General features: G+C 34.7%; 1 protein-coding gene and 1 pseudogene across 3 annotated transcripts; one reads left to right on the top strand and one right to left on the bottom strand.

The window, feature by feature from the left end:
- The first annotated feature begins 264 nt into the window (after nt 1-264).
- Nucleotides 265-26361, top strand: ZUP1 (zinc finger containing ubiquitin peptidase 1). 3 transcript variants are annotated; one of them, XM_060616469.2, is made up of 10 exons: nt 266-529; nt 2095-2670; nt 10681-10791; nt 12399-12520; nt 14466-14634; nt 16133-16321; nt 16962-17127; nt 21210-21361; nt 22428-22648; nt 26122-26361. In XM_060616469.2, exons 2-10 carry the CDS (start codon nt 2109-2111, stop codon nt 26167-26169), a joined length of 1740 nt encoding a protein of 579 aa, XP_060472452.1. In that variant the 5' UTR covers nt 266-529; nt 2095-2108; the 3' UTR covers nt 26170-26361. The 3 variants fall into 3 exon arrangements, with proteins under 3 accessions (XP_078303371.1, XP_060472452.1, XP_060472454.1); XM_078447245.1 differs by lacking the exon at nt 22428-22648 and having other exon boundaries at nt 265-529; XM_060616471.2 differs by lacking the exon at nt 2095-2670 and having other exon boundaries at nt 267-529.
- LOC132666534 (eukaryotic peptide chain release factor subunit 1 pseudogene) lies at nt 9425-10119 on the bottom strand (annotated as a pseudogene).
- Nucleotides 26362-27355: the final 994 nt, after the last annotated feature.

Here is a 27355-nt window from a genome sequence, read left to right as displayed (position 1 = left end):
AGTTATCCTCCATCTGTGGAGCAGTTTGGATTTTGGAACGTAGTAGTATTATAAGCCCTTTATCGATACACAGCGGTAGTCAGGCCCTAGGTTCTTATGGATTCGTGTAATGTCCTAGGACCCGTCGTACGAATTCATTCTGAAAATTCTCAGAGCCTCGCGTGCCTCTTAGTAAATTAAGAGTCCGAAGCCGGGAAAGAGGATGCAAAAAGACTACAACTCCCAGAAAACACTACAACCTAGACTGGCATGGAGCGGTGCATGCTGGGAGCCTTTTCCTTCCCGGGGACAGAGGAAGAGCTTTTTTGAATGTGTGGAAGCGAAAGTATTTTGGAGTCGTCAGTTTTTTTTTTCTTGGTTAACTGTGAACTTCTGGATATAGGGAGAGCCTGCCTCAGGCTTTCAGGCCGGTAAAGGTAATCGACGCTGCGCGTGCCCTTTTCTGCCCGAGAGCCAGAAGGAGTCAGCTGCGGACCCGAAGAGGAAGCCAAGCATAGGACAGTGTGGCCGCGGCCGGATCTTCGGGCCGGTAGGAACTAAAGGTCCCATCCCTTATTCCCCCGGCCTAAACTTTAACCCACTCAGTGCCTGCTCTGCTTCTGGTTCCTGGACGTTGGCGCCGACTTTTGGGCACACTTGGCCTTGCGGCATTCGGCCCTTACGGCTTCTCTTACCACCTACCTACCCTGGCATCCGTCACCAGCCTCCTTACATCTCTCACCCACTTGTTCTGATCACACTGGGAGTTCAGGCGTATCCCTCTGAGTCTAGCCGTGCCCCAGCCCCGGGAAAAGAAGAAAGTCTAGGCATGACGTTGGTTCAGCTGGTGGTTTGGAATTTCGTTCTAAAATCGAAGACTATTTTCACTTGTCTTAAGGGGAATAAGAAAATTAAGGACCATGTAGGGAGTTCTTATGAAACTAAATTTATTTAAATGATGGGAATTTCCTTATTCTTTTCCTGCTTGTTTTTCAATAATCCTTAGCTGGACAAAGGTTGTGGCAGTGATGGCTTTTTAAAAATTCTAACAAAATCACATTTTTTCGGCATCCAGTATTTTATTAGTCCATAAAACCTTAAAAAGACTGCCAGTGTAGTACAGTTCATTTTATAGATTGAACCTCAAAGAGATGAGATGTTTTACCTAAAATTTTGAAACCTGAAATTGTAATCCAGGTCTCTTGGCTCTGGAATTGGTGCTCTTTTCTACCATGGTCAACTTTGAGTTGAGAGGACAGCCTCTCAAAAGGTTTGCCTAACCATTTTCTGGCTGTGGTGACCTATCTGAGCCAGGGTTTCCTCCAGATAGAATGATGATAATGTACTTAAATTACTTTGATATACCTAAAGCTTTTTAACTGTTAACTACTGAGTTAAGATGTGTTTATTTACCCTCCCCATTGTTAACAACTTTAAGTTTCTGTGTTTAGATACTTCAGTTGATAAGGTTTTTTGTTTTTTGTTTTTAGTTTTCCCTTAACTGAGTTATCTTACTTGGACAGTTTTATAAACATTTTTTTTTTTCCTTTATCTCAGACCAGACATGTTTTTTGAAATACTTTAAATATTGGGGTGCCTGGGTGGCTCAGTCGGTTAAGTGTCTGACTTTGGCTCAGGTCATGATCTCACAGTTTGTGAGTTCGAGCCCCACATCAGGCTCTGTGCTGACAGCTCAGAGCCTGGAGCCTGCTTTAAATTCTGTGTCTCCCCCTCTCTCTGCCCCTCCCCTACTCACGCTCTGTGTCTCTCTGTCTCTCAATAATAAATAAACGTTAAAAAAATTATTAAATACTTTAAATATTATGTATTTTAATTTGAATTATTAAAATTCAAATTTTTGGATTTTTATTCAAAAATAAATTTGTTTTATTGAAACCATAAACTTGAAATATAGTAGTGAAATTTTGGTTCAGATTTGTAAATAAGTTTGTATATTTGAGGGACAATTAAGTTCATTGAAGATATCTTCATCTAAACAATCCAGTTTTAAGTAAATACTTGTTAAAAATGTGTTCCAAATCATTTTATAAAGTGCATTTCTTTTTCTTCAGTCTTATTTTCAAACTTAACATAGTATTATATTTTTTTTTCTAGCTCCCTGATGTACTATGCTTTCTTGTGATATTTGTGGTGAAACAGTAACCTCAGAACCAGACATGAAGGCTCACCTTCTAATTGTTCACATGGAAAATGAAGTTATATGTCCATTTTGCAAGTTGTCAGGCATGAATTATGATGAAATGTGTTTTCATATTGAAACTGCTCATTTTGAGCAGAATGAACTCGAAAGAAGCTTTGCCAGGATCAATACAATACAGTATAGAACTTCAGATAACAGGAAGGACAACACTTTACAATGTAGAATGGAAGTTAATTCTAGTGTCCATTCAGCTTGTGCATCTAATCATCCAAAAATTTTGGCTCAAAGCCTGCCTAATGATGGTACTTTAAAACAGAAAGCCTTTTATTCAGAGAACTTAACTGAAGCTAGAAAGTTCCTCAAAAGTAAGGAAAAAGAGTGTGACCTATCCAAAATAAAAGGATCAATTTATGAAACAACGTATAGTCCTCCAGAATGTCCCTTCTGTGGAAGAATAGAAGATTGTAGTCAAGATATGGAAAATCATGTGAAAACAAAACATGCTAATCTTTTAGACACTCCATCAGAAGGTAAGATGTTAATATTATGTAATAAGTAACAGTAGTCCTGGTTTAATATGTGGTATCCTAAAAGTTGGCTTGTAAATCAAATTATTGCCAATGTGTTTTGAAATTCAGTTTATAGTATTATTCATTTGCTATTATTGCAATATAAAAAATACTATTATGGAAAAGAATTTTGATTCAGATAATAAGTGTTTCAACTACATTGAGAGTAGTTTTAAAACCTTTCTGAGGAGAAATACACTCAGTCATTTTCCAAGGGGCATTCTTTTACTTACTTCTAGCTCAGTGGCATCTGAACTGGCTTGGGCTCTGATTTCCTGTGGTTCTGAGTTTGACTCTTTTAGATCAGAGAATGCACTCTGTGATTTTAGCTCTTTCAAATGTGTTGAAGCTTCTTTTATCTCCCAAGATACTGTATATGATATCTTGGTACATGTTCCATGGACACTTGGGAAAGAAAAGTATATTCTGCTTTTGTTGGGTTGAATGTTCTAAATTTGTCACTTAGATCATTTTGTTTGTATTCAGATCTTCTGTATCCTTGCTGATTTCCTATCTAGTAGTTCTACCAGTTTTTGAAAGTGGGCTGTTGTGGTTCACAATTATAATTGTGTAGTTGTCTATTTTTTCTTTCAGCTCTATCAGGTTTTATTTCATGTATTTGGAGGCTTTGTTGCTGATGCATACAGTACATTGAGAATCTTCTCTTTTTCCTTACTGTTGAGTTTTAAGAATAATTTATTTTGGATACAAGTGCTTGATCAGATATGTGTTTCACAAATATTTTTTCCCAGCCTGGAATTTGTCTTCTCATTCTCTTAACAATGTCTTTCCCAGAGCAGAAATTTTCACTTTTAATGAAGTGCAACTTCCTTGATTTCTTCTTTCATGGATTGTGCTTTGGATGTTGTTTCTAAAAACTCATCACCAAACCTAAAGTCACCTTTCCTATCTTCTAGAAGTTTTATAGTTTTGAATTTTACACTCAAGTCTGTGTTTCATTTGAGTTAATATTTTTAAAGGAGTAAGGAGAGTATTTAGATTCATTTTTTTTAATTAATAAGTGTTATTTTTTAAAACCATTTCAGGTTTACAACAAAATTAAGTACAAAGTACAGAGAATACCCATATACTCACTGTCCCCGTATACTTACATCCTGTTTCACTATCAATATCTGTATCAGGTGATACATGTGTTATAATCGGTGAACTTACAATGACCCATCATTATCACCCAAAGTCGACAGTGTCCATTAAGTCGACAGTTTCCATTCCAGACCTTAATGGAAGGTCTATATAATTCACTCTTGGTGTTATATATTCTACAAGTTTTGACAAATGTGTAATAACAAATACCATTTTAGTTATCATGCAGAGTAGTTTCACTTCCCCAAAAATCTTATGTGCTTCACCTACTCATTCCTCCCCTACTCCCAAGCTACTCCTGGCAATCACTGATCTTTTTAATATCTCCGTATTTTTGCCTTTTTCAGAATGTCATTGGAATCATACAGTATATAGCTTTTTTAGGTTGGTTTCTTTTACTTAGTAATGTGCATTTCAGTTTTCTCTACATCTTTTCATGGCTTGACAGCTCTTTTTTTTTTTTTAGGGATGAATAATATTGCATTGTCTGAATGTACCACAGTATATTTATCCATTCACCTACCAAGGAACATCTTGGTTGTTTCCAAGTTTTGGCAGTTAGAAATAAAGCTGCTATAAACATCCAGGTGCAGGTTTTTGTATGGACAGAAATTTTCAATTCCTTTGGGTAAATACTAAGGAATGTGATTACTTGATTGTATAATAATAGTGTGTTTAATTTTAACAAGAAACTGCCAAACTCTGAAAGAGTGGCAACACCATTTTGCATTGCCACCAGCTGTGAATGAGAGTTCCTGTTGCTCCACATCCTCATTAGCATTTGGTATTGTCAGTATTCCAGATTGTGGCCATTCTGATATTTGTGTTGTGGTATCTCAATTTAATTTTAAGTGCTGCTCATTAATATAACATGGGTATCTTTTCAAGTGCTTAATTACCATCTGTATATCTTCTTTGGTGAAGTATCTGTGAAGGTCTTTGGCCCACATTTTAATCTTGTGTTTTGTTTTCTTATTGCTGATTTTTAAGAGTTCTTTGTATATTTTGGATAACAGATCTTTATTACATGTATCTTTTGCAAATATTTTCTCCCATTCTGTGGCTTCACTTCCTATCCTTTTTGACACTGTTTTTTGCAGAGTAGAAATTTTTTTTTTAATGAAGTCTACCTTATCAATTATGTTACACCTTCATTTTGCCTGTGGTGTTGTTATTGCCATACCCTAAGTCATTTAAGTTTTCTCCTGTTACCTTCTAGGGATGTCATGGTTTTGCATTTTATGTTTAGGTCTATGATCCATTTTCAAGTTAATTTTTTCGAAGGATGTAAGGTCTGACTCTAGATTCATTTTCTTTGCATTTTGATGTCCCCATGTTGCAGCACCATTTGCTGAAAAGATTTTCTTTGCTCCATAGTTTTGCCTTTGCTTCTTTGTCAAAGATTAGTTGACTGGGCTGTTAGTCTATTTCTGGGTGCTCTGCTCTGTTCCATTGATCTATTTGTTCTTTTTTCAGTACCACAGTATCTTGATATTATAACTTTATAGTAAATCTTAAAGGCAGGTAGTGCCAGTCCTTTGACTTTGTTCTTTTTCAATATTGTTGGTATTGGTTATTCTGAATCTTTTGCCTCTTCATATACATTTTAGAATCAGTTTTTTGATATCCATAAAATAACTTGCTGGGATTTTTATTGGAATTGCATAGAATCTATAGATCAAGTTGGGAAAAATAGACATGGCAATATTGAGTCTTCCTATTTTGAAGAAGAAATATCTCTCACCTTAGTTGTTCTTTGATTTCTTTCATCAGAATTTTGTATTTTTTCTCATGTATACCCTGTGTATTTCGTTAGGTTTTTACCTAAGGGTTTCTTTTTTTTTTTTTTTTTTTTTTTAATTTGCCTTATCGTGTCTTTGTCCATTTCATCTAGTTTACAAATTTATGTCATAGTTCATATTATAACTTTATTCTCTTTTAAATGTACATGGGACATGTAGTGATGCCCCCTTTTTATTTCAGAGTTAACAATTTGTGTTCTCTTTTTTCTTATCTTGACTAGAGGCCTTTTGGTTTCATTGGTTTTCTCTGTTGATTTTCTGTTTTCTCTTTCATTGGTTTCTGCTCTAATTTTTTTTCTTCATTATTTCTTCTGCTTATCTTGGGTTTGATTTGTTCTTTTTATAGTTTTCTGAAGTGGAAACTTAGATGCTTTATCTTCTTTTCTGATACATGTGTTCATTGTTCTAAGTTTCCTTCTACGCATTGCTTTTGCTGCATTGCACACATTTTAAGTTGTACTTTCACTTTCATTTATTTTTTTTTTAAAGACTACATTTTTTTTTTTTAGGTTTATTTATGTACTTTTGAGAGAGGGAGGGAGGGAGGGAGGGAGAGAGAGAGAGAACAAACAAGTGGGGAGGGGCAGAGAGACAGGGAGAGAGAGAATCCCAAGCAGGCTTTGCACGGTCAGCAGAGCCCAATGCGGGGCTTGAACCCACAAACCGCGAAATCATGATCTGAGCTGAAGTTGGACACTTAACCAACTGAGCCACCCATGCACCTTTTAAATTTCATTTAGTTCAAAATTTTAAAATTTCCCTTGGGATTTCTTTGATACATTATTTAGGTGTGTGTTTAATTTCCAAGTATTTGGGGATTTTTCAGCTCTTTCTGTTAGTTACTTTTTGTTTATTTCCATTGTAGTTTGAGAGAAGATTTTGTATCATTTTAATTCTTTAAATTTCTTAAGATGTAATGGCCTAGATTATGTGTTGTGGCCTAGAATGTGGTCTTAGTGAATGTTTTATTTATTTAAAAAAAATTTTTTTTAATGTTTTTATTTATTTTTGAGACAGAGAGAGAGAGAGCATGAGCAGGGGAGGGGCAGAGAGAGAGGGAGACACAGAATCTGAAGCAGGCTCCAGGCTCTGAGCAGTCAGCACAGAGCCCGACGCGGGGCTCAAACTCACAGACTGTGAGATCATGACCTGAGCTGAAGTTGGATGCCCAACTGACTGAGCCACCCAGGCACCTTCTTAGTGAATGTTTTATACAAGCTTGAGCAGAAAGTATATTCTGCTGTTGTTGGATGAACTTGTGTAGAGGTGTCGATTATATCCAGTTGATTGATGGTACAGTTGAGTTCAATTACTGTATATCCTTACTTATTTCCTCCCGCTGGATTTGTCTACTTCTAAAAGAGGAGTGTTAAAAATTTTCTAACTGTATAATAGCGAATCCATCTGTTTCTTCTTGCAATTCTGTTAATTTTTGCCTCATGTAGTTTTTTTAATGTTTATCTTTGAGAGAGAAAGAGAGACGGAGTGCCAGGGGAGGAGGGGCAGAGAGAGAAGGAGACACAGAATCCAACGCAGGCTCCAGGTCTGAGCTGTCAGCACAGAGCCTGATGTGGGGCTTAAACTCACAAACCGTGAGATCATGGCCTGAGCTGAAGTCTGACGCTTAACCACCTGAGACACCTAGGTGCCCCTTGCCTCATGTATTTTGACACTCTGTTGTTAGGCACATACACATTAAGGATTATTATGTCTGCTTGGAGTATTGAACCCTCTGTCATTATGTAGTGCCCCCCCTTATCCTGGATAATATTCCTTGTTCTGAAATCTGCCCTCTCTGAAATCAATAGAGCTACTCCTGGTACTTTGTTTGTATTTGTTTTTGATTAGTGTTAGCATGCTGCATCTTTCTCCTTTCTTTCACTTTTAATCTGTAAGTGTATTTATATTTAAAGTGAATTTCGTATAAGCAAAATACATGTAGATTTTGTACTTTATTCCACCCTGACAGTCTGTCTTTTAATGGGTATGTTTAGACCAGTGATGTTTAAAGTGACTATTCCTACAGTGGAATTAATATATCTACCATATTTTTTACTGTATTCTATTTTTTGCCCTTGTTCTTTGCTTCTTTTGTTTTCTACTTTTTTTTCTGTCTTTTGTGGTTTAATTGAGCATTTCATATGAGCATTCATATGATTTTGGGGTCAAGATGCAGTGTTTGGACTTCTACTCCTGGTAATAGGCAAGAGATGTCACTTGCTCAATTAATGCTCTCCTTTCTTAGCATATCAATTATCCTTGTTTTTACTTTTTTTAGTGTTTGGCCTAGAGTTTGCAGTTTTATTAAGAACTAATCTAAGTCTAATTTTAGGTAACATTGTATCACTGTATGAGTACAAGGACCTTATATTAATAAAATATTCCTAATTCCTTCCCTTGTCCTTTGTGTCATCGTTGTCATTTATTTCACATAAATGTAAGCACACATATGTATACATGCATATATATATATATATATATATACACACACAAATAATTGAATGCATTGTTGCTGTTTTTATTTTGAATAAACTTAAGTCTTACATCTTACGTCAATTAATGAGAAAAATCAAAGTTTTTATTATACCTTCACCTATGTCTTTTCTGATGCTCTTCCTTTATGGAGATCCATGTTTCTGACTAATATCATTTTCCTTCTCTCTGAATAACTTCTTTTAACATTTTTTGCAAGTCAGGTCTACTGGCAATAATTTCTCTCAGTTTTTATTTGTCTGAGAAATTCTTTATTTTTCCTTCACTTTTGACAGATTATTTTGAAGGATATAGAATTTTAGGTTGGTAGAGTTTTGTTTTTTTTTTTTCTGGAAAATTTAAATATTTCACTCCTGTCTTTTATTAGTTGAATGGCTTCTGAGAAGTCGTATGTAATTTTCATATTTGTTTCTCTATAAGTAGGGTGTTTTTTCCCTCTGGCTTCTTTCGAGACTTTTTATCTTTGACTTTCTGAAGTTTGAATATGATATGCCTAGATGTAGTTGTTTTGGCATTTACTATGCTTGGTGTTTTTTGAGCTTCCAAGATCTATAGTTTGATGTCTGACATTAATTTGGGGATGTTCTCAGTCATCATTGCTTTAAATAATACTTTTGTTCCCTTCTTTCTCTCCTGGTGTATGTTACACCTTTTGTGTATTTTACACAAAATTTTGTGTATTTTGTGTATGTTACACCTTTTGCAGTTCTCCCACAGTTTTTGGATATGTGGGATATTGAGGGGTTTTTTTGTTTTTTAGGTTTTTTTTTATCTTTTTCTCTTTACATTTTAGGAAATTTTATGTTTCTCATTTCATTTTGGGAAATATTTCTTGTCATATCCTCACACACAGAGATTCTTTCCTCAGCCGTGTTCAGCCTACTAATGAGCCCAAGTGTTTGATCTCTAGCATTTCTTTTTTTTCATGTCACTTTTATTAACTTTTGAAGATTTATAGCACTTAAATCATGTTTGCTTATGTGTATGAAGGTTAAAAAAATTTTTTTTCCAGAAAATTCAAGAGCAACCAATTCATCATCAAGTAAAGTAAAAACTGGGTTTCTTTCTAAATTAGTCCAAAGTAGCATTTAGGAACTTAGTTGTAGGTTGCAATGTTGGCACCATGGCAAAACCAAGTGTAGGGTTGGATCTGGTTTTGTTTTGGTTTTCTTTTCAGTATCTGATGCTCCTGGATTAAGTTCTGAAAATGGTCCAATTTTAAGGCAGGGATCTGCTTGGATTCCATCAGGGGTATGCTTCTTGGGTTGGATGCTGCAGGGTGAGGCACATTTTGTGGGACTCATGTCAACTACCTATTAGTTATCAAGGTAAAAAAATTCATCGTGTCCTCCTTTGTGTTCTGTGGAACTCAGCTCAGTATTGCAAGATTCTTCCAATTCCACCAAATCCGTTCACAGACTGGGATCTTTCTTATCACAATTTCCAGTGTAGCTCCAAATTTTTTATAGTTGTGAGCAAACCATTCTAGCAGGGACATGTTCTTAATCAGCTCATGTACCTGTCCTGTCAGTGAAATGAGATTTATCATCTTATTCTGCAGTTAGAGAATTTTCTCCTCTTCTGTGCCTTGACAATGAGGAATATTTCTCATTATATCCAGATTTTCATAAACTGTTAGAATCTTTACAGCTCCCACTTCCAAAACCTTTAGTGTATCTTCGGCTCCAAAACAGTACTTGTCTGTTCTTGGCTGATTTCACCCAAGTATTGAATTAATTTCTCTTTTTGAATGAATTTCATTGGAAAGAACATCAGTAGATAACTCAATAGCTTGTTTTTCATTTTCACCACCATGGGGTATATCAACTAATTTTAAATCTTTTGATTGCAGCCTCTGCATATCAGATTGACTTAGTTCAGTTTTAAAGTCAGCTGATCCAGCTAAAATGAGACGAGTCACATCTACTTTGTGGAAATAAACAGCTTCATAGCAGTCTCAGCAACTTTCTAAATACTATTATTCCACTTCCAGACCAGGCCTTACATGCATGGTTGCTTAGCTCAGTCCTTTCACTATGGGTTCCTCTTTCGTGACTGACATAAGGTCTTGGCCTTGGGGAGGTACTGCCTCTGTCCTGGGCAAGCTGCACCTCTCTGCTTGCAGTACTGCTTGATAAATGCAGCTCTTTGATCTTCTGCTCCCAAACAGGCTATGATCCCAATTCCAATCCCAATTCCAAGCTTTATGCTGAATGCTCTATGCTTAATTTCACATCTCACCACTTAGTTTGGGGAGAGGGTACTGAGAATTTAGTTCCTAAAATGGCCCCTACTTACCATTTTGATTTTCCTTTATACTTTTCTTTTCTTGCTTTGACTATAGATCTGAATGTTTATTATTAACTTTTTCTTTTATTATCGTGGTAAGAGAGATTTGTGCTTTTGTTCAGTCTTCCATTTTGACCCTAGAAGTAGAAAATAGCTTTAAATCCAACTACAAAGATCTTTGATTTATTTAATAAGGTTAGTGGGCAGTGGACATTCTTTGACTTAGGGTGAAAAATCTAAAAGTTTTAAAAATAAAACCAACTGAACTATATCTCTGAAACAGACCATGATCAACCACTGTATGACTGTCCTATGTGTGGGCTCATCTGTACAAATTACCATATTCTCCAGGAACATGTTGACTTACATTTGGAAGAAAGCAGCTTTGGACAAGGTATGTTGATATATTTCAAAATAAGAATCTCATGGTTTAATTTCTACTTCCTACGATACATCTAATTTTTGGAGTAGTGATATAGAGAAAAAAAGTAATGTAGCTTCAACTTTTTAGAAGTTGTTTCACAGAAAAGTTGTATGGGATGAATTGTTGTAACCAACAACTAAACTCGTGGTGTGTACCCCAGTGTTTTGCCCCAGAACACCAATATTGAGAAAACAGTGATATATGGTATAATTTAAAAAATCTGTTTGATGAAGTTGAGGCTTCATGAAAGGCTTAATGAACTAGGAAGCTGTCAAATGGCACATAAAATTTAAAAAGTATATATGAACTATATGACTTAAACGTTTTTCAGGTTCATTTCCAATTTGCCTAGTTTCTTATATTATAGCTTATTAGTTTTGTTAGTGACTCTACAATTTTTTCTCTGCCTCCTATCTTTTTAAATAGTGGCATTGATTAATTAATCATTGTGGTACATTACAAGTGGAAAGATTCTATATGAGTTTCAGAGTTCCACTGAAATAAGACCCTAAGAGCAACCAATTGTATTCTATTGGGTTTTAGTTTCTTAAGTTACATTGTTATCTCCTGTTAATTCAGGGGTCTTTAGTGTCCATTATTATTGTTCCTAATACCAGTCAGTTTCATGGACAACATTTCCTTGCTCACTCAGCCTAATCCCCAAATGAAAATTATTGGAACAAAGATGGAACAGTCCTCCCATTCTGGTAGTTCTCTCCTAACTACAGTGGGAAAATAACTCTCTGAAGCTGAATGTCCACTAATTCTTACTTTGTTTATGATAGACTTTGTACGGGTACATAAATTATTCTGTAAGCCTATAGTGGATAATGAAAAGTATGGCCTGAGTGAATCACTGTAGATAGCATCAAAATACTCTAAAAATCAGTTGGAAACTGCTTATCTCTAGCAGTGAAAGTGGGGACCAAATAACTAAATAGGAAGATGTGATAGAGGCTGAGAGATTTGGAAGGAAAGAAAGAATATTCAAATACATATTAAACTATCAAATTGGAGGTCAGGGAAACAAGATGCTGGCCAGAAGCCACTGACTAATGGATCTGTGGGATATTGGCTAGAGAGGAAACAGGGCAAAATGTTACAAAGTTGTACTATTTGTTTGAGATCAGACTGTAATTAAGCGGCACTTTGCAAACATATTTTTATGCTCTTTATTATTTCCTTTTCTCCCCTCAGTTTATTTTAAATGCCAACCTGCCTTATTTGTGTTAGTAAAGAACACCAATGAAGAGTATTACTTAATATCTCCAAGTTCTGGTTTCCTTAGTAGAGAATACCTAACTTCCTAAGTTTGTTACGAGGATCAAATGAGGTAATTAATGAAAAATGCTTGTCACAGCCTAACTACTCAGTGAATAGTAGGGATTTAAATGGAGGTTCTACCCTTGTGGAAGCTGTTCACGTTCTGCCAGAAATAGTGCTTCCATGACATCACAGTCATGAATAAATATCAAAATAATAGCATATACTCCCTTTTAAAAATATGAATTAACATATAATAAGTCAGATTTATATTCAGAAGTTATTTTATTCTAAACATTAAAAATATCTAATAGGCATAGATAGAGTCCAGTGTTCTAGAGATCTAGAATTGGCTCATCAGCTTCAACAAGAAGAAGACAGAAAGAGGAGATCTGAAGAATCACAACAAGAAATGGGAGAATTTCAGAAGCTGCAGGTACAAAGATTAAATAACAATGTAATATTTTGCTTTGGTGGAGTTCTTTTCAGTCTGTCAAGACTGCAGCCTATTATTTTTGTCTGTGTTTATATACAAAATATTTTTTGTAAATATTTATTTATTTTGAGAGAGCAAGAGAGCACAAGCAGGGGAGGGGCAGAGAGAAGGGGAGAGAGAATCCCAAGTAGGCTTTGCACTGGCAGCATAGAGCTAGACACGGGGCTTGATCCCACAAAGAGTGAGATCATGACCTGAGCTGAAATCAAGAGTCGGATGCTTAACTGACTAAGCCACCCAGGCGCCCCCCAAAGTATTTTTTTTTTACATATACATTTATAATTCATAACAGCCACCATTTGTAAGTACTTACTCTGGTCATGTATTGAGATAAGCACTTCGTAGTATCTCAAAATCTTTACAACTCCATAAGTGACAGATGAAGAAATGGAGACAAAGAGTGCTTACATAGCTTAACTTCTTCAGGTTCAGGCTGTATTAAATGGTTAAAGCCTGGATTCAAACTCATGTAAATTGATAGGGCAAATTAGGGAACTGAGACTCAGAATTTAACTGTTTGTACAGATTCTTAAACATTACTCTTTCTGAAGCTCAATGCTAATCAATTTACTCTCCCATCTGAGTGTTACTCTTAACGATTGCAATTCAGGTACTCAAAAAGAGCAATTTTTAATGGAAAATGTGTTTTTGATGATATTTGAGGCTTTATCTTAGGTTGATGGTGGTATCTGCTGAACTAAACTGGCAGCAGCTATATATATATATATATATATATATATATATATATATATGTATATACGTATTTTTAATTTTTTTTTTTTTTTAAGTAGTCTTCATGCTCAGAGCGGGGCTTGAACTCAACCTGAGATCAAGAGTTGTATGCTCTGCTGAGCCAGCCAGGTGCCCCGAATGCGTTTACATTTTTAATAGATGTTTCTACTTTTTTCAATCCTAATTGCTGTGGACTATGGTGTTATCTGTGCTAATAATGCTCAGAGTTTCTAAATGTTCTTTTTCCATGTGCTGATAGGATTATGTATAAATAAAAAGAATTTATGATTGAATAGGTTTGAAAGTATTCAGTTAAACAGGTTTGTATACTTCAAGATTTCTCAGAACCTTTCATATTCTAATGTGCATTGTACATAATCATAATTTTCTCAGATTTACTTGACTTCTGAGTTTGTCTTCTCAGATACCTCACATAGGACTGTGCAATTCTTGCTTTGGAATATCTGATTTAGGCTATTTTTCTCCTTGGTGATTCATTTATTTGCAAAACATTTTCCCATTAGGATTCAGAGGAGGAAAATAAGTTGGTGTTTCCTATGTTTTTTTTTACCTTACATAATTTTCAACATTATCAATACACAAGGTTTCCAGTATTTAAGGGAGTTTGCTATGTAACTTTGCAAGTTGTTTAGATTTCAAAACTTTTTCCATAGAGGCTGTGTTATACATTTGAGATTCTCTATACAGTATGCAAAAAAACCCAATTAATTTACTATGTAGAATCATTGCCTGAATGAAGTATGGATTAAGTAAGCCTTCATAAGCTAGCCTCAGAATCAAATAACAAATACGGACAAATTTTCTTCAATAAATCAGTGCTATATTCAGAACTCATCTGCCTTTTTCAGTATGTTTAGTAGGAAGACAGGATTCACTACTTTCCCTACTACAAGGAAAGCAAATCTCTCGCTATGGTGGTGGTTTATAGAGAAAGGCTGTCATTAACTCAGGGATGTGTGTGTGTGTGTGTGTGTGTTACTTATCTTTAATAAAAATCTTTAAGTTGATTTGTATAAAAGTCTATAAACCAGAATGTTTCAAAATGCATTTCCAAATAAAATTGTAGTACGTTTCCATCCTCACTGAGGTAAAGAGGCATAAAAATTAAGTGATTCATTTTTATGTTTGATAGAGACAATATGGTTTAGATAATTCTGGAGGATACAAACAACAGCAACTACGTAATATGGAGATAGAAGTCAATAGGGGAAGAATGCATCCATCTGAATTTCATAGAAGAAAAGCTGATATGATGGAATCACTAGCTATTGGTATTGATGATGGAAAAACAAAAACTTCTGGTGAGTTCTTAAACATCCAAACCATTATTTTAATATTTCATGTCAACGAAGTAATAATAAGAATTATTTGAATTTTGCTTAATTTTTGTAAGCCATAGTGTATCTACTTTTAGGTGAGACTGTTCAAATAATTATTTTAAAATAAACCATTTTTTAAATTTCTGTACTTCTATTTTTATGATGAATTAATCACTTAAAAATATCTCCTTATCAATGCTGTAACATTTAATATAACATGCTGTAACATTTAATAATCAATTATATAGCATTTTAATTGTTCTTTTTCTTGATTCTAAGTCTTTTAAAGTTCCTTGGAAATGGTTTACATATATTTCTATCTTTCGTATGCTAGGCACAACTACAACACTTGGTTCATTTAATTGTTTTGATTTATCGACTCTCATCTTGTTAAGGACAAAACCCATTTTCCCATAGGATACCCTCAATTCAAATGAAAAGAATCCAGTGATTGCCTTTTTCGTGCCACATACTGTAGGAGAAAGTATCAGCTACCCAATTAAGACCTTCCTGCCCATAAGCTTCACAGAATCTGTAAATATAGTATACACGAAAAACTGTAGTGTTCTGCCATGACAGAATATACCTAATGCGTAGGGGGCACAGCAAATAGATGTGGTGAGGGTTCAGAGAAAGAGGACCTTTGTGTTTGGGTTTTAGAATCAGGAAAGGGGTCTATAAAGACATGAGCATTTGATCTTTGGAGTGTCTGTAGGGTTTCAAAATACCCTATAGGGTATTTTGGTATTACAGGATTGCATGGAGGGAAGGGACAGAGTCTGATATACCCTGTCTTAACATCTTGTTTATCTATATTGTAGCACTTACTATAATAGTCTGAGTCCACGAGATTTCAAGGAACATTATTATATATATCTTTTGTAATTTTAGTACTTAGAATAGTGCTAGGTATATAAAAAGTGCTTATCAGATATTATAATTGAATGGAAATTCCATGGGCAAAACGTTTAATGTGTTCGGTTAGGCCACAGCCAGAATTATGTCAAGAAGAATGGTTTGAAAAAAGGTAAGTCAGAAGATTGCTTGCTGTGGGGCTTCATATACCATGGATTATAACCATTCTGTAGATAATAGCAAAGTTATTGAAGTTTCTAAATTGGGAGCAAATTGATTAGGACTGAACTTCAGAGAGAGTAACATCTAGCAGTATGTATAATAATAGATAATAATATCATTCATTCAATAGTATGCTTTTATGTGCTCGGCCTGGTAGGTGCAGAAATGAAAGGTGCGAACAATTTCAATTCAATGTAATTAGTAGTGTGCTAGTGTTAGGAAACTTGTATCATAGTAATAAGAAAGACATGAACTAAGGTTGTAACAGTAAAAACATAAAATGGAATTGACAGGATTTAGAAGGGACCCCTGAGGGAGAGACTGATAACTAGAAATATATGAGACAGCCATAGAAAATGTTAGCTTACGCTTCTAAATCTTCTAAATCTCTTTTCTATTTTAGGAATTATTGAAGCACTTTATAGATACTATCAGAATGCTGCCACAGAGGTGAGGCGTGTGTGGCTTTCTACAGAGGTGGATCACTTTCATTCATCTTTTGGTGACAAAGGTTGGGGTTGTGGTTACAGAAATTTCCAAATGCTACTTTCATCATTACTGCGAAATGATGCTTATGATGATTGCTTGAAAGGTATGTGAAATACAAGACTCTGAACCTGTCAGCTGATATGATAACGTACAGTTGACCCTTGAAAAACATGAGTTTGAACCGCATAGGTGCACTTATACAGAATTGTTTACAGTGCAGTATTGTAAATGTATTTTCCTTATGCTTTTCTTTTTTTTCCTTAGGATTTTCTTTTCTCTAGTTTACTTTATTGTAAGAATACTGTATATAATATGTATAACATATAAAATATGTGTTAATTGACTGTTAGGTTTATGTTTCTTCATAAGGCTTCCAGTCAACAATAAATTATTCGTAGTGAAGTTTTTGACCAGCAAAAACTTTCATGCGGATTTTTGACTGTGCAGGCGGTCAGTGCCCCAGCCCCTGCATTGTTCAAGGATCAACTATACATATAATATGGAATGAGTTAATAAATCGTATTCACAATTCATAGCTTTAATGAGGAAGCATTTTAGTGGATATTTACATTAAAAACCTGAATTCATGTTGGAGAAAGAGAAAATGTTGTAATAAAAATGTCAAGAATGATGGTCTTTAAAAAGTGTGTTGTAGGTCCTGTGGAGTATATGGCATACAGCTAAATGGTATGATTCAGTACTTTAGTAACTGTCATGTAACATGTTTGCTTGTATAATTTTAGGTATGTCAATTCCTTGCATTCCAAAAATCCAGTCTATGATTGAAGATGCATGGAAGGAAGGTTTTGATCCTCAGGGTGCCTCTCAACTTAATAACAGGTTACAGGGAACAAAGGCCTGGATCGGAGCATGTGAAGTGTATACACTTCTGACCTCCCTAAGGGTAAAGTATGTACCTAAAAGTCCAAGTTAAGGTTATTGCCATCTCTGGGAAGTTTCCTTTGTTGTTGTTTTTTTCGTTTATCAAAGAGACCGCTAAAAAATAAAATTTAAGTGGCACTGAAACACTTATACTGAAAACCAACAGTTCAGTCCCTATCTCATGTTCCTCTCTGTTCTCAAGTCCTATTGCAGCTGTTACTCCCATTGTTTCCAAATAATATGCGTTCAGGGCCTTTTTTTTTCTTTTTTTGGTTTATCAGTTTTAGATGTCTGCTGCATTTCCCTGACATGTCCTACCTGTGTTCACCCTCAATCCTTGTAATTTAGTTAAATTTCACTTTTTTATTAAGTTAAAGTCAGAGTTTACATCATGACTGTATTAATATTATTCATTGCTGATTTTATTTCCTTTCCTGAAAAGCTTTTAAAAAATTTACTTGAATTAAGGATTGCCTTTTCTTTCCCCTTTTACTATTGACTGCATCATGGTCTCAAGCTTTTCTAAACACTCCACTTAACGTAATCTGCGGCTTTCCTATTCCTGAACACCTCCTCCTTGAAGTCCTCTATTGTCTTTGCTCTAGTCTGGATTATTTGCCTCCTAGATCCCCTTGAAAGCTATAATCATCTAGCATTTCTTCATTGTTTTCTTGAAGTGGAGTCTGGATTTTTTTCTGGATTCCATGTCTTTATCTTTTTTGGATTACTCTTCTGCTTAAACACATCTTTCATTAGGTTCCTAAGGAAAGATGCCTAGTCCTAATTACTTAAATGATAGTTTGGGTGGCTATATTCTTCTAAATTCAAAGTCATTTTCAGATCAAATTAAGTTTTTACCCTGGTGACTTCTAGCAGTCAGTATTACTATTGAGAAGGTAAGATGTCATCTGATTTTCATTCCTTTTATGTGTAACCTACTTATTTTCTCTGAAAGTTTTTTTGCATCATCTCTTAGCCCTGCTGTTATGAAATTTCACCGTGAATGTGAGGCTTCAATTCCTTGCATTGGGCATTTGTTTTTCCTTCTGAATCTGGAATTATGAGTTGTAAGATCTCAGTGTAGTGGTTTAGAGCTTGGACTTTGTGGAGTCTGACTGCCTACAACTGATTCTAGTTTTCCTGCTTATTAGCTGTATGACTTAGTTTGTCTGTAGTCTTGTGCCACCATTGGAAAAAAACATGTAAAAATAACTGCCTCATAGAGTTGTAGTAATATTAAATGAGGTCATAAAGTCCTTAGAACTGTGACTGGCATGTACTAAGAGCTCAGGTTAACTGTTGTTTGATAATTATGATCTCTCCATTTTTTTTATTCTTCTTTCTAGAACTTTGTTAGTTGGCCAGTGAACCTCGATATTAAGTTTATTGGTTAAGTTTCATTTTTCATCTTTGTTTTTGTTTTACTGTCTAGATTTACTCAACTTTATCTCCCAACTATTTTATTCAAATTTGTATCTTAGCAATCATGTTTTTTAAATTTTTTTTTTTTTTTTTTCCAACGTTTTTTTATTTATTTTTGGGACAGAGAGAGACAGAGCATGAATTGGGGAGGGGCAGAGAGAGAGGGAGACACAGAATCGGAAACAGGCTCCAGGCTCCGAGCCATCAGCCCAGAGCCTGACGCGGGGCTCGAACTCACAGACCGCGAGATCGTGACCTGGCTGAAGTCGGACACTTAACCGACTGCGCCACCCAGGCGCCCCAGCAATCATGTTTTTTAATTATAAGGGTAATTTCATAGCATCATAGTCTTTTATGTTGCAAAAATTTTTTTCCAACATTTTGTTTCTTTCTATTCCTTGCATTTTGTACTTTCTTCTGTGTTAATTTGTTTTCATGTCTATTTTAGTCTTTTGCATTTTGAGGGCTTTCTTCTAACTTTTATAAATCCTTAGTTGTCCATTCCTAGGGTGAGGAATAAGGCACTAAAAAGGTCCTGTAGGATTGCATGGAGCTAGCAGATGAGCAGACTATTAGGTAGAAGCTTGCTGTTTGGTTGGGGAACTCTCAAATTTCAATATAGGAAGGGATGTTTTCTCAGAGGCCATTCAGAGAAGAGTTCTCACTCTTCTGCCTTGAGCTCCTGCATTGATGGAGGGGGTGTTTAAGGAGAGATTTGCCTTCTTTATGCAAACTTTCAATTCATTTCACATTTATAGCTGTATTACTACTCTCCCTAATACTTAGTGCCTCTAAGCTTCTAGCCTCTCTGGAATTTTAAGACAGTTGTCTATTTCTTTGCATTCACTTTTATGTTTTCTTTTCTGCTTTTCATTTTCCAAAAATGCAGGACAGTTTTGTCTGTCTCCATTTTCTTTGTCTTTGGGTGTTTGGATCATTTACTTTTTCAGTATTATGTTGTTGGGCTTTCAAGAGGGAACAGAGATAGATGCTTGTGATCATCTTTAATGGAACGTTTGCCATTAAGCTTCATGGCTCTGTGTTTTCCTTTATGTTTGCTTTACATCATTTCTATCATATTAATTGATTAGATTCAGCAGTAAAAAGTATTTCTTAACTTTTAAGTAGGAAAACTTCGTATAATGACTTTCTTGAATTTTTTAAATCAAAAGGACGATTTTAATGCCCTCTAAATTTATTTATTTTTCTTTTTTTCTTCTTGCCAGTCTTTTCACACTTTCAGGTTATGTATATGTCATGTACTGAGTTTTAAATCAGGTTTAAGGAAAGGAAAATTTCTGTCTAAAATACCTGATATATCCAGCTTTTTTCTGGGTGACTGAAATAGTTTAATCTTTGAGTAAAGCCTTTTCGATGCCCTTCTCTGCATTTGTTTACTACTTGTTTAAATGTCTTCCTTTTCCTGTTTATGAGTTATATTCTATAGGGCACTATTTAAATTCTAAATCTAAACATGTGGTCAATTTTCTAACCCAAAAACCCTGTACCTACTTTTTAACAGTTTATCCAGAAATTCAGCATTTGAAACTCAGTAGTAATCAGTTGAAAGTTACCAACACAAAACTTGCTAAGGCTAAAGATAGCAACCATTATAGTTTTGGTGTATTTGGAGATTTTATTGTTAGGAAAGACAAGGACAGGGTATCCATGCTATACTTTAAAATGACAGTAAAGCTTGTAATTGCTTTTGGTTATACCTGACCTTTTGAAAATAATCGATGAGAAATGTCAACAGTGCTTCTAGTTAAAATAATTTTGTTTACTCAAGGTTGACTTTCTCTTGTGGAAGGGATACCACTGTGGTCTAGTGCCAAATAGGGGATGGGTGGGTGTACAGATGGGAGCACATGCAGGGTTTTTCTGAGATCTTTCCAGGTATTATTTTCTTGTCTATTATTGGAATTTGTGAGAGCCAACAGGAAAAATGTTCAGGATCTTTTTGACACATATAAATGGCTATTGCAGAATTAAAATTAGAAGTCAGCTTCTAATTGATCATCAGGTTTAGAGACTTTAGAATGAAAGTTGTGTCTCAGGTTATATGAAGAGGACTTTTAAAAACCAAATATGGTCCTTATTTACTATTCATGGAGATTTCTATGTCAGAAAAGGTTTGTAACTTTTAGATCAGTCATCAACCTTATTATGAAGTTATTTAAATAATTATTCATAAAATGACAATAAAATTTATATTCATTTTCCTCTTAGGAAAATACTGATGAGATCAAAGTAGTTCTAAATTAAAACTTTGATAACTCCATTGATGAAAATGTTTTAAAAAATATTCTCCAGTGTTATGCTAAGTGAAATAAGCCATACAGAGAAAGACAGATACCATATGGTTTCACTCTTATGTGGATCCTGAGAAACTTAACAGAAACCCATGGGGGAGGGGAAAGAAAAAAAAAAAAAGGTTAGAGTGGAAGAGAGCCAAAGCATAAGAGACTCTTAAAAACTGAGAACAAACTGAGGGTTGATGGGGGTGGGAGGGAGGGGAGGGTGGGTGATGAGTATTGAGGAGGGCACCTTTTGGGATGAGCACTGGGTGTTGTATGGAAACCAATTTGACAATAAACTTCATATATTGAAAAAAATAATAATAAAAATTAAAAAAATAAAAAATTAAAAGTATTCTCCAAATAATCCATTTTGTCAATTTTTTATAGGTGCCACATTGTTGATTTTCATAAGTCAACTGGCCCTTTGGGTACACATCCTCGTTTATTTGAATGGATATTGAACTATTATTCTTCAGAGAGAGAAGGGAGTCCAAAAGTAGTGTGTACATCTAAGCCACCTATCTATCTTCAGCATCAAGGTTGGTATAACACTAGATAGTAAGTGTAACTTATAAGATAATACCTTTATATAGGACAACTAGTTGGCTTTTGCTTTAGGACAGGTTAAGATTATGATAATGGGGAGGGGGAGAGTATTGTGACCTTAGTCTGATTTTCAGAGCCACATTATCATTACAGTACCTTCCTGGGTAACGAAGGGTGCTATCCCTGGCATATTCTGGGCCACCTGTTTCACTCTTCCTTTCTTATTTATCCCTTACTTCTTTTAGGTCTTCACCTCTGTCGCTTCAGTGAGTCCTTCCCTGATCACCTTGTATTTAAAATTCTATCTTGTTATCTCAAACCCTCACCATTAGTATTTTTTGTGTTTCTTCCCTGCTTTATTTTTTTGTATCTAACACAATATATGCTTACTTATTTAACTTGTTTATAGGATATTTCCTCATTTTAGGATATAAACTCCACAAAGGCAGGAATGTTCTGTTTGCTTCTGTAAAGCTAACTTCCTGGAATAGTGCCTAGCACATGGATAGTTGGTAAATTTTGTTGAATGGGTGATTTGAATCAATAGTAATAGGAGAAGTAAATGTTGAGGATTTCATCATTTAGGAATATAAGCTATAAAGATCAAACCCTCTCCATTGAAATTCTAGTATATAAATTTATTTTTGTTGACCTTTTGGAATCATGAGACGTTTTGTTCCACGGTAGGTAATTTTCAAATGCTTTCATCTGAGATCATTTGAATAAGAAGGATCAAGGGATTAGGAAAGAAAAACTAAAATATATGGCACAGTAGACAGAATTTTTTGTAATGAAGCCTTTAGAAAAGAAAAGTTGAACAAGACAAAACTGAAGGTTAGGAAATAGAACTAAAACTATTGTGTCTTCAGAGTGAGAGAGCTCAAATACCTACAGTCAGAGGGACTGGCAGTATTTATATTCAGAACACACGTGTGCACACACTACATACAGAGAGTATATAATATAGTGTGTGTATGTAGTAACTTATGTCTATACATATAGAAATAGTTATGACACACACACACACATATATATAGCTGTTATTTTATTTTTTGATAGGTCATAGTCGAACAGTTGTTGGAATTGAAGAGAGAAAAAACCGAACATTATGTTTACTAATATTTGATCCTGGATGTCCTTCTCGAGAAATGCAGAAACTATTAAAGCAAGACATGGAGGCTAGCAATCTCAAGCAACTTCGGAAATTTGTAGGAAATTTAAAACATAAGCAATACCAGATAGTGGCAGTAGAGGGTGTTCTTTCTTCAGAGGAGAAAGTTGTAAGTATCTCAATTATTTGATTATGTGATGCTTAACAAGTTGAACTTTCAGGAGTTTAAATTTTTTAGTTAAAATCAGTGTTATCCCTTTGTATCTCATTCTGCATTACTAAGTTGGCAAAGATATATTGGTTTTGTATCATTTAATTTCTGGAGTGGGCATCTTTAAATTTCAAATGCTACCTAATGACTTTTTTTACTTTTTTTTTTTTGAGAGAGAGAGGGCACAAATGAGCAAGGGACAGAGAGAAAGAGAGACAGAAATAGAGAGACAGAAAGAATCCTACGAGGGGTAGAGAGGGAGAGAGAGAAATGGGCCTCACCCGAAGCAGGGCTTGTGCTCACCTGATGTGGGACTCAAAACTCACGAACTGTGAGATCATGACCTGAGCCGAAGTCAGATGCTTAACCAACTGAGCCACCCAGGCGCCCTACCTAATGACTTTCCAATACTTTACTCAGAGCTTCATAAAAATATTTAACTGTATAATATGTAATTGTTAATGTCAGACAAGTAATGAAAGTGGCAACATATATGGTCTAAGGAAACCTAACTTATTCCAAGAAGACCTAATGTATATTGGTCTTAATATAATTATTGTTCATTAAATGTGATTCTTGTGATTCTTAAGGCTCTGTTTTATGCACTTGGACTTACTGGATAATACACAGTTCTAGAATTCAACTTCAGTACAGTTGCCTCTTTATCCCTTACAAGTTAAGTGTTGACTGGTACATTATAGAAGAATTTCTAGAGATTGAAAACCCTCCTCCACTTGGTATAAACTGAAGCTATGTTGTGGCATATCAAGTCTAGAAAATGCACAGTTCCCAGAATCTTAAAAGAAAAAAAAAATGTTCCTATTAGAATACTCCACATAGATTTGTTTCCCTCTGAGGAGATAAGAGATGACTAGAGAAGAGCATTTATGAAGAGTAACAGGATTATGGGAGGAAGGACTGAAATTGCTTGAAATGAGAGAACTAGAGCAATCTTTTCAGGCTCACAACTTGGGATATAAAGGCTAAGATTGTTTTAAGAGGTTCTTCCATTTAATTATGATATCTTAAAGGTTTCTTTGCAGTGACTTAAATGCCAAAATTGCATTCATTTTTTTCACCCTGTCTTAAATTTGGCTGCAAAAAGTTAGAGATTAACAAATTTTATTTATTTACTTATTTATTTTTGACTTCTTAAATCCAGTAAACATACCGGGTTTGTCTTAATTCCAGTAAACATACAGTGTTATATTAGTTTCAGGTGTACAATATAGTGATAAAACAATTCTATACATTATTCAGTGCCCATCAAGATGAGTGTACTCTTAATCCCCATCATGTATCCCACCCACTTCCCCTCTGGTAACCATCTGTTTGTTCTCTATAGTTAAGAGTTTATTTTGATTAATTTTAATCATTATAAAATACAAAAGTGCTTGATAATCAATACACAGATAACTTTTTTGAAAGCATAGGTGATGTTAAATATTATCATGGAGCCTGGCTGAACACTTTAGTTAGCTGTTAACTTTCTTGTTTTGAAAACTGAGACAGTAGTAATATTAGAATACTAAAAATGTACATTTGCTACTGCTCCTCTATTCCTTTTTTTTTTTTTTTTTTTTGTGAGTCATGGAGAGTAGCTGTGTCTTTAACCGAAAAGAATTAGAACTTGGCTGACGATGTGCAATAGTGCCAGATAGAGAAGAAATGATAATATGATATAATTGTAATTTTAATAAAAGCAACACTTTCTAATGCTTATTTTATGCTGGGCACCATCATAAGCACTTTACACATATATTAACTAATAGCTGTATGACTGCTCTATAGAGTAGGCACTATTATTTCCATTTTACAAATGAGGATGTTTATGCTCAGAAAAGTTGCTATACTTCTAAAGTCACGCAGCTGCTAAGTAACAGGAGGCAGGATTCCGATTCAGTCCATTTACATCCAGAGTCCTGCCCTATATTGCTTCTTCTGTGAGAATACAAAGTCTCATCATTTTCATGTTTGCTAATTAAGCTTATGTGTGAACAATTCACTTTCATTGTTGAAAACATAGGATACTATTTTTGAAAAAAAAAAAAATCAGTAAACATTTTTGCATGTTGCTTTCAAACCTATGTTTTTGTTTCTTCCTTTTTTTTTTTTTAATCACTGTGTCTTACAGTTAGTTATTCTGTCAATTTTACAGTGCTTTTATACACTCTAGGAAGTCAGCAAATACTGATATACTGATTGATCTGGATATCACCAGGTAGAAACCTGCACCTTTAAATAAGGGCACATTAATGACTTTACTTTTATTTCATGTTTGTTTTTATTTTTTTTATAGCTCATTTTAAAACATCTTTTCCCTAAGTGAGAACTATGATTTTAATTGTAGGAATTTCAGAACAAATTTAGTATTTTAAAATATTCCAAAATGTAGATGTTTGTAACTGAATTTTATGTTTTGTTCTTCATATTTGGAGTTTAATTAATTATAATATTGTAATAATATGCAGCTCTTACTCAAGGAGAGGAATCAAGTTTCACAAAACTTTGTTTTATCCTGGCAGCTGTCTTATAATTACCTTAATACATTCCTACCATATTTTGAATATCTAATAATTCCAAACTGTTGTAGATGTTCAAGTACTTGTTTAGGTGAAAGCATTTATGTTAGAAAATAACTTCTAATGCATTTCAGTTCAGTAATGCATACAAATCTATTTAATAGCCATGTTCCTCAATTCTTTTCATATTTTGATACATTGTGGTTAAATTACATCACTGCATTCTTTGTTTTCCATTGTGTAATCCTTGCACTCTAGACTTAACTTTGTTTTAAATTAGCTTGGTAAATTAGCCTTGATTTGTAACTCACGTTCTGAAGATAGAACACGTTTAGAGATAATTTCTTTATCTGTTTATACATGTCTCTTTCTGTGAGCCAGCATTTTTACTTAAAAAATGTTTTTTTTGTTTCTTTTTTATGTTTATTTATTTTTGAGAGAGAGAGAAAGAGAGAGAGGCAGAACGTGAGTCGGGGAGGGGCAGAGAGAGGGAGGCACAGAATCTGAAGCAGGCTCCAGGCTCTGAGCTGTCAGCACAGAGCCCAACATGGGGCTCAAACTCACAGACCATGAGATCATGAACTGAGCTGAAGTTGAACATTTAACCGACTGAGCCACCCAGGGGCCCTGCATTTTTACTTTTGACTCCTTATTCCTTAAAATAGTGACATTTCCTTTTTACTTTCTGTTTTGTCTTCATCTGGTATTTTTGTTTAATTTCTTTTTTTGCCTGGCTTTAAAAATGTTTATCCCTAATCACCTAAGTTTGAAGTTGTAAGTTTTCTTAAGGAATTTTCATTATCTTGAAAAAATTTCCAGATTTTATTTCTTATGTTAGATAAATAATATGTATTCTAAATAATGGACTTCTTGCTTAAAATTAACAGTTTTTTAAAATTCCTTTTCAAGGCCAGGAGACAAGCATCTCAAGTCTTTACAGCTGAGAAGATTCCTTGAAGAATTAAGCATGTCAGTGACTATGGAATTTTACTTTATTTTCCAAATTGAGATACTAAACTCCCTAATACAACTTATGAGTCTGAATTCTCTAAATATTCAACTTGTAATTTAATTTATAAAATGTCTAAATCATACCTTGAGTACCTCATTGTTCAGTAATTATTTCAATAAACTATTTCATTTGCATTATGAATTCTGTGTTTCCTCTCTTATCCGTATTTTAGAAACTAGTTTTGTATGATAGTCATATGTAATATTTATTGGGTCCTTAGTGGTGTTAGGTATTCTTAGTATGTTCCATGTATTAATTAGTTTAATCTTCAAAATAGTTCTGTGAGACAAATTCCGTTAGTCCTGTGAGGAAGCTGAATGTCTGTAAGGTTAGTAATTTGCCCAAGAAAATGATTGTAATCCAGGGTGTGAACCCAGGCTTTCTCATTTCCAAGCTGAAGCTCTTTGCGTTATAGCATTCTGCTCTCTTGTAAAACATATATAATGAAATTCCCCGCTCATTACTTAGAAATAACCTTAATATTTAACAGAGGGATTTGCTTTTGTTAAATGTTTATACCTTACCCATACAACTTTGAATTGGAATTTCATGTTTAATATGTCCTGTAGGAAAGAAACTTTCAGATTCATGTTGGATGTGTCAAGTAAGGTTGCAAGCAGGCATCCTACTAGAGCCAATTTGAGCAGAAGGGAATGCACTGAAAGATTGTCAAGAGCTCAGAGAAGACACAGGTAACTAAGAAACTGTGCTGGAACAAAGGCAGTTCTAGAGGCTAGATTTACAGCAGAATAATCCGTCTAGGAGCCGAGGTAGAATGTCTCTGTACAAAATTCAGATTCTAGAGAGGGCACATCTGATTGGCAGGAGACTATGCCATGGGACGGTAGATAAGAAAATGGATATTATACAACAACAACCAAAGGCAACACCATGAATAAAAAGAACATACTTGAAGTTTTATAAATATCATCTACTCCATCAAATAGTAAAAGCTGCGTTCCTACGAATGAATAATATTGCCAATTGGAAAATTCTGGAAATCATCCGTTCTAATATTCTGTCCTTCAGACTGGTAACCAGGCTTCTACTTTATCCTGTTTCATGCCACCATTTCCTCTTATCTAGATAATGTGATAATCCCCTAACTCGTCTCCCAGTCTTGATCCTTTA

The sequence above is a fragment of the Panthera onca genome, chromosome B2, assembly GCF_046562875.1.
Source record: "Panthera onca isolate mPanOnc1 chromosome B2, mPanOnc1 haplotype 2, whole genome shotgun sequence".
Lineage (NCBI taxonomy): Eukaryota > Metazoa > Chordata > Mammalia > Carnivora > Felidae > Panthera > Panthera onca.
This window is presented reverse-complemented; position numbering and strand designations above follow the sequence as displayed.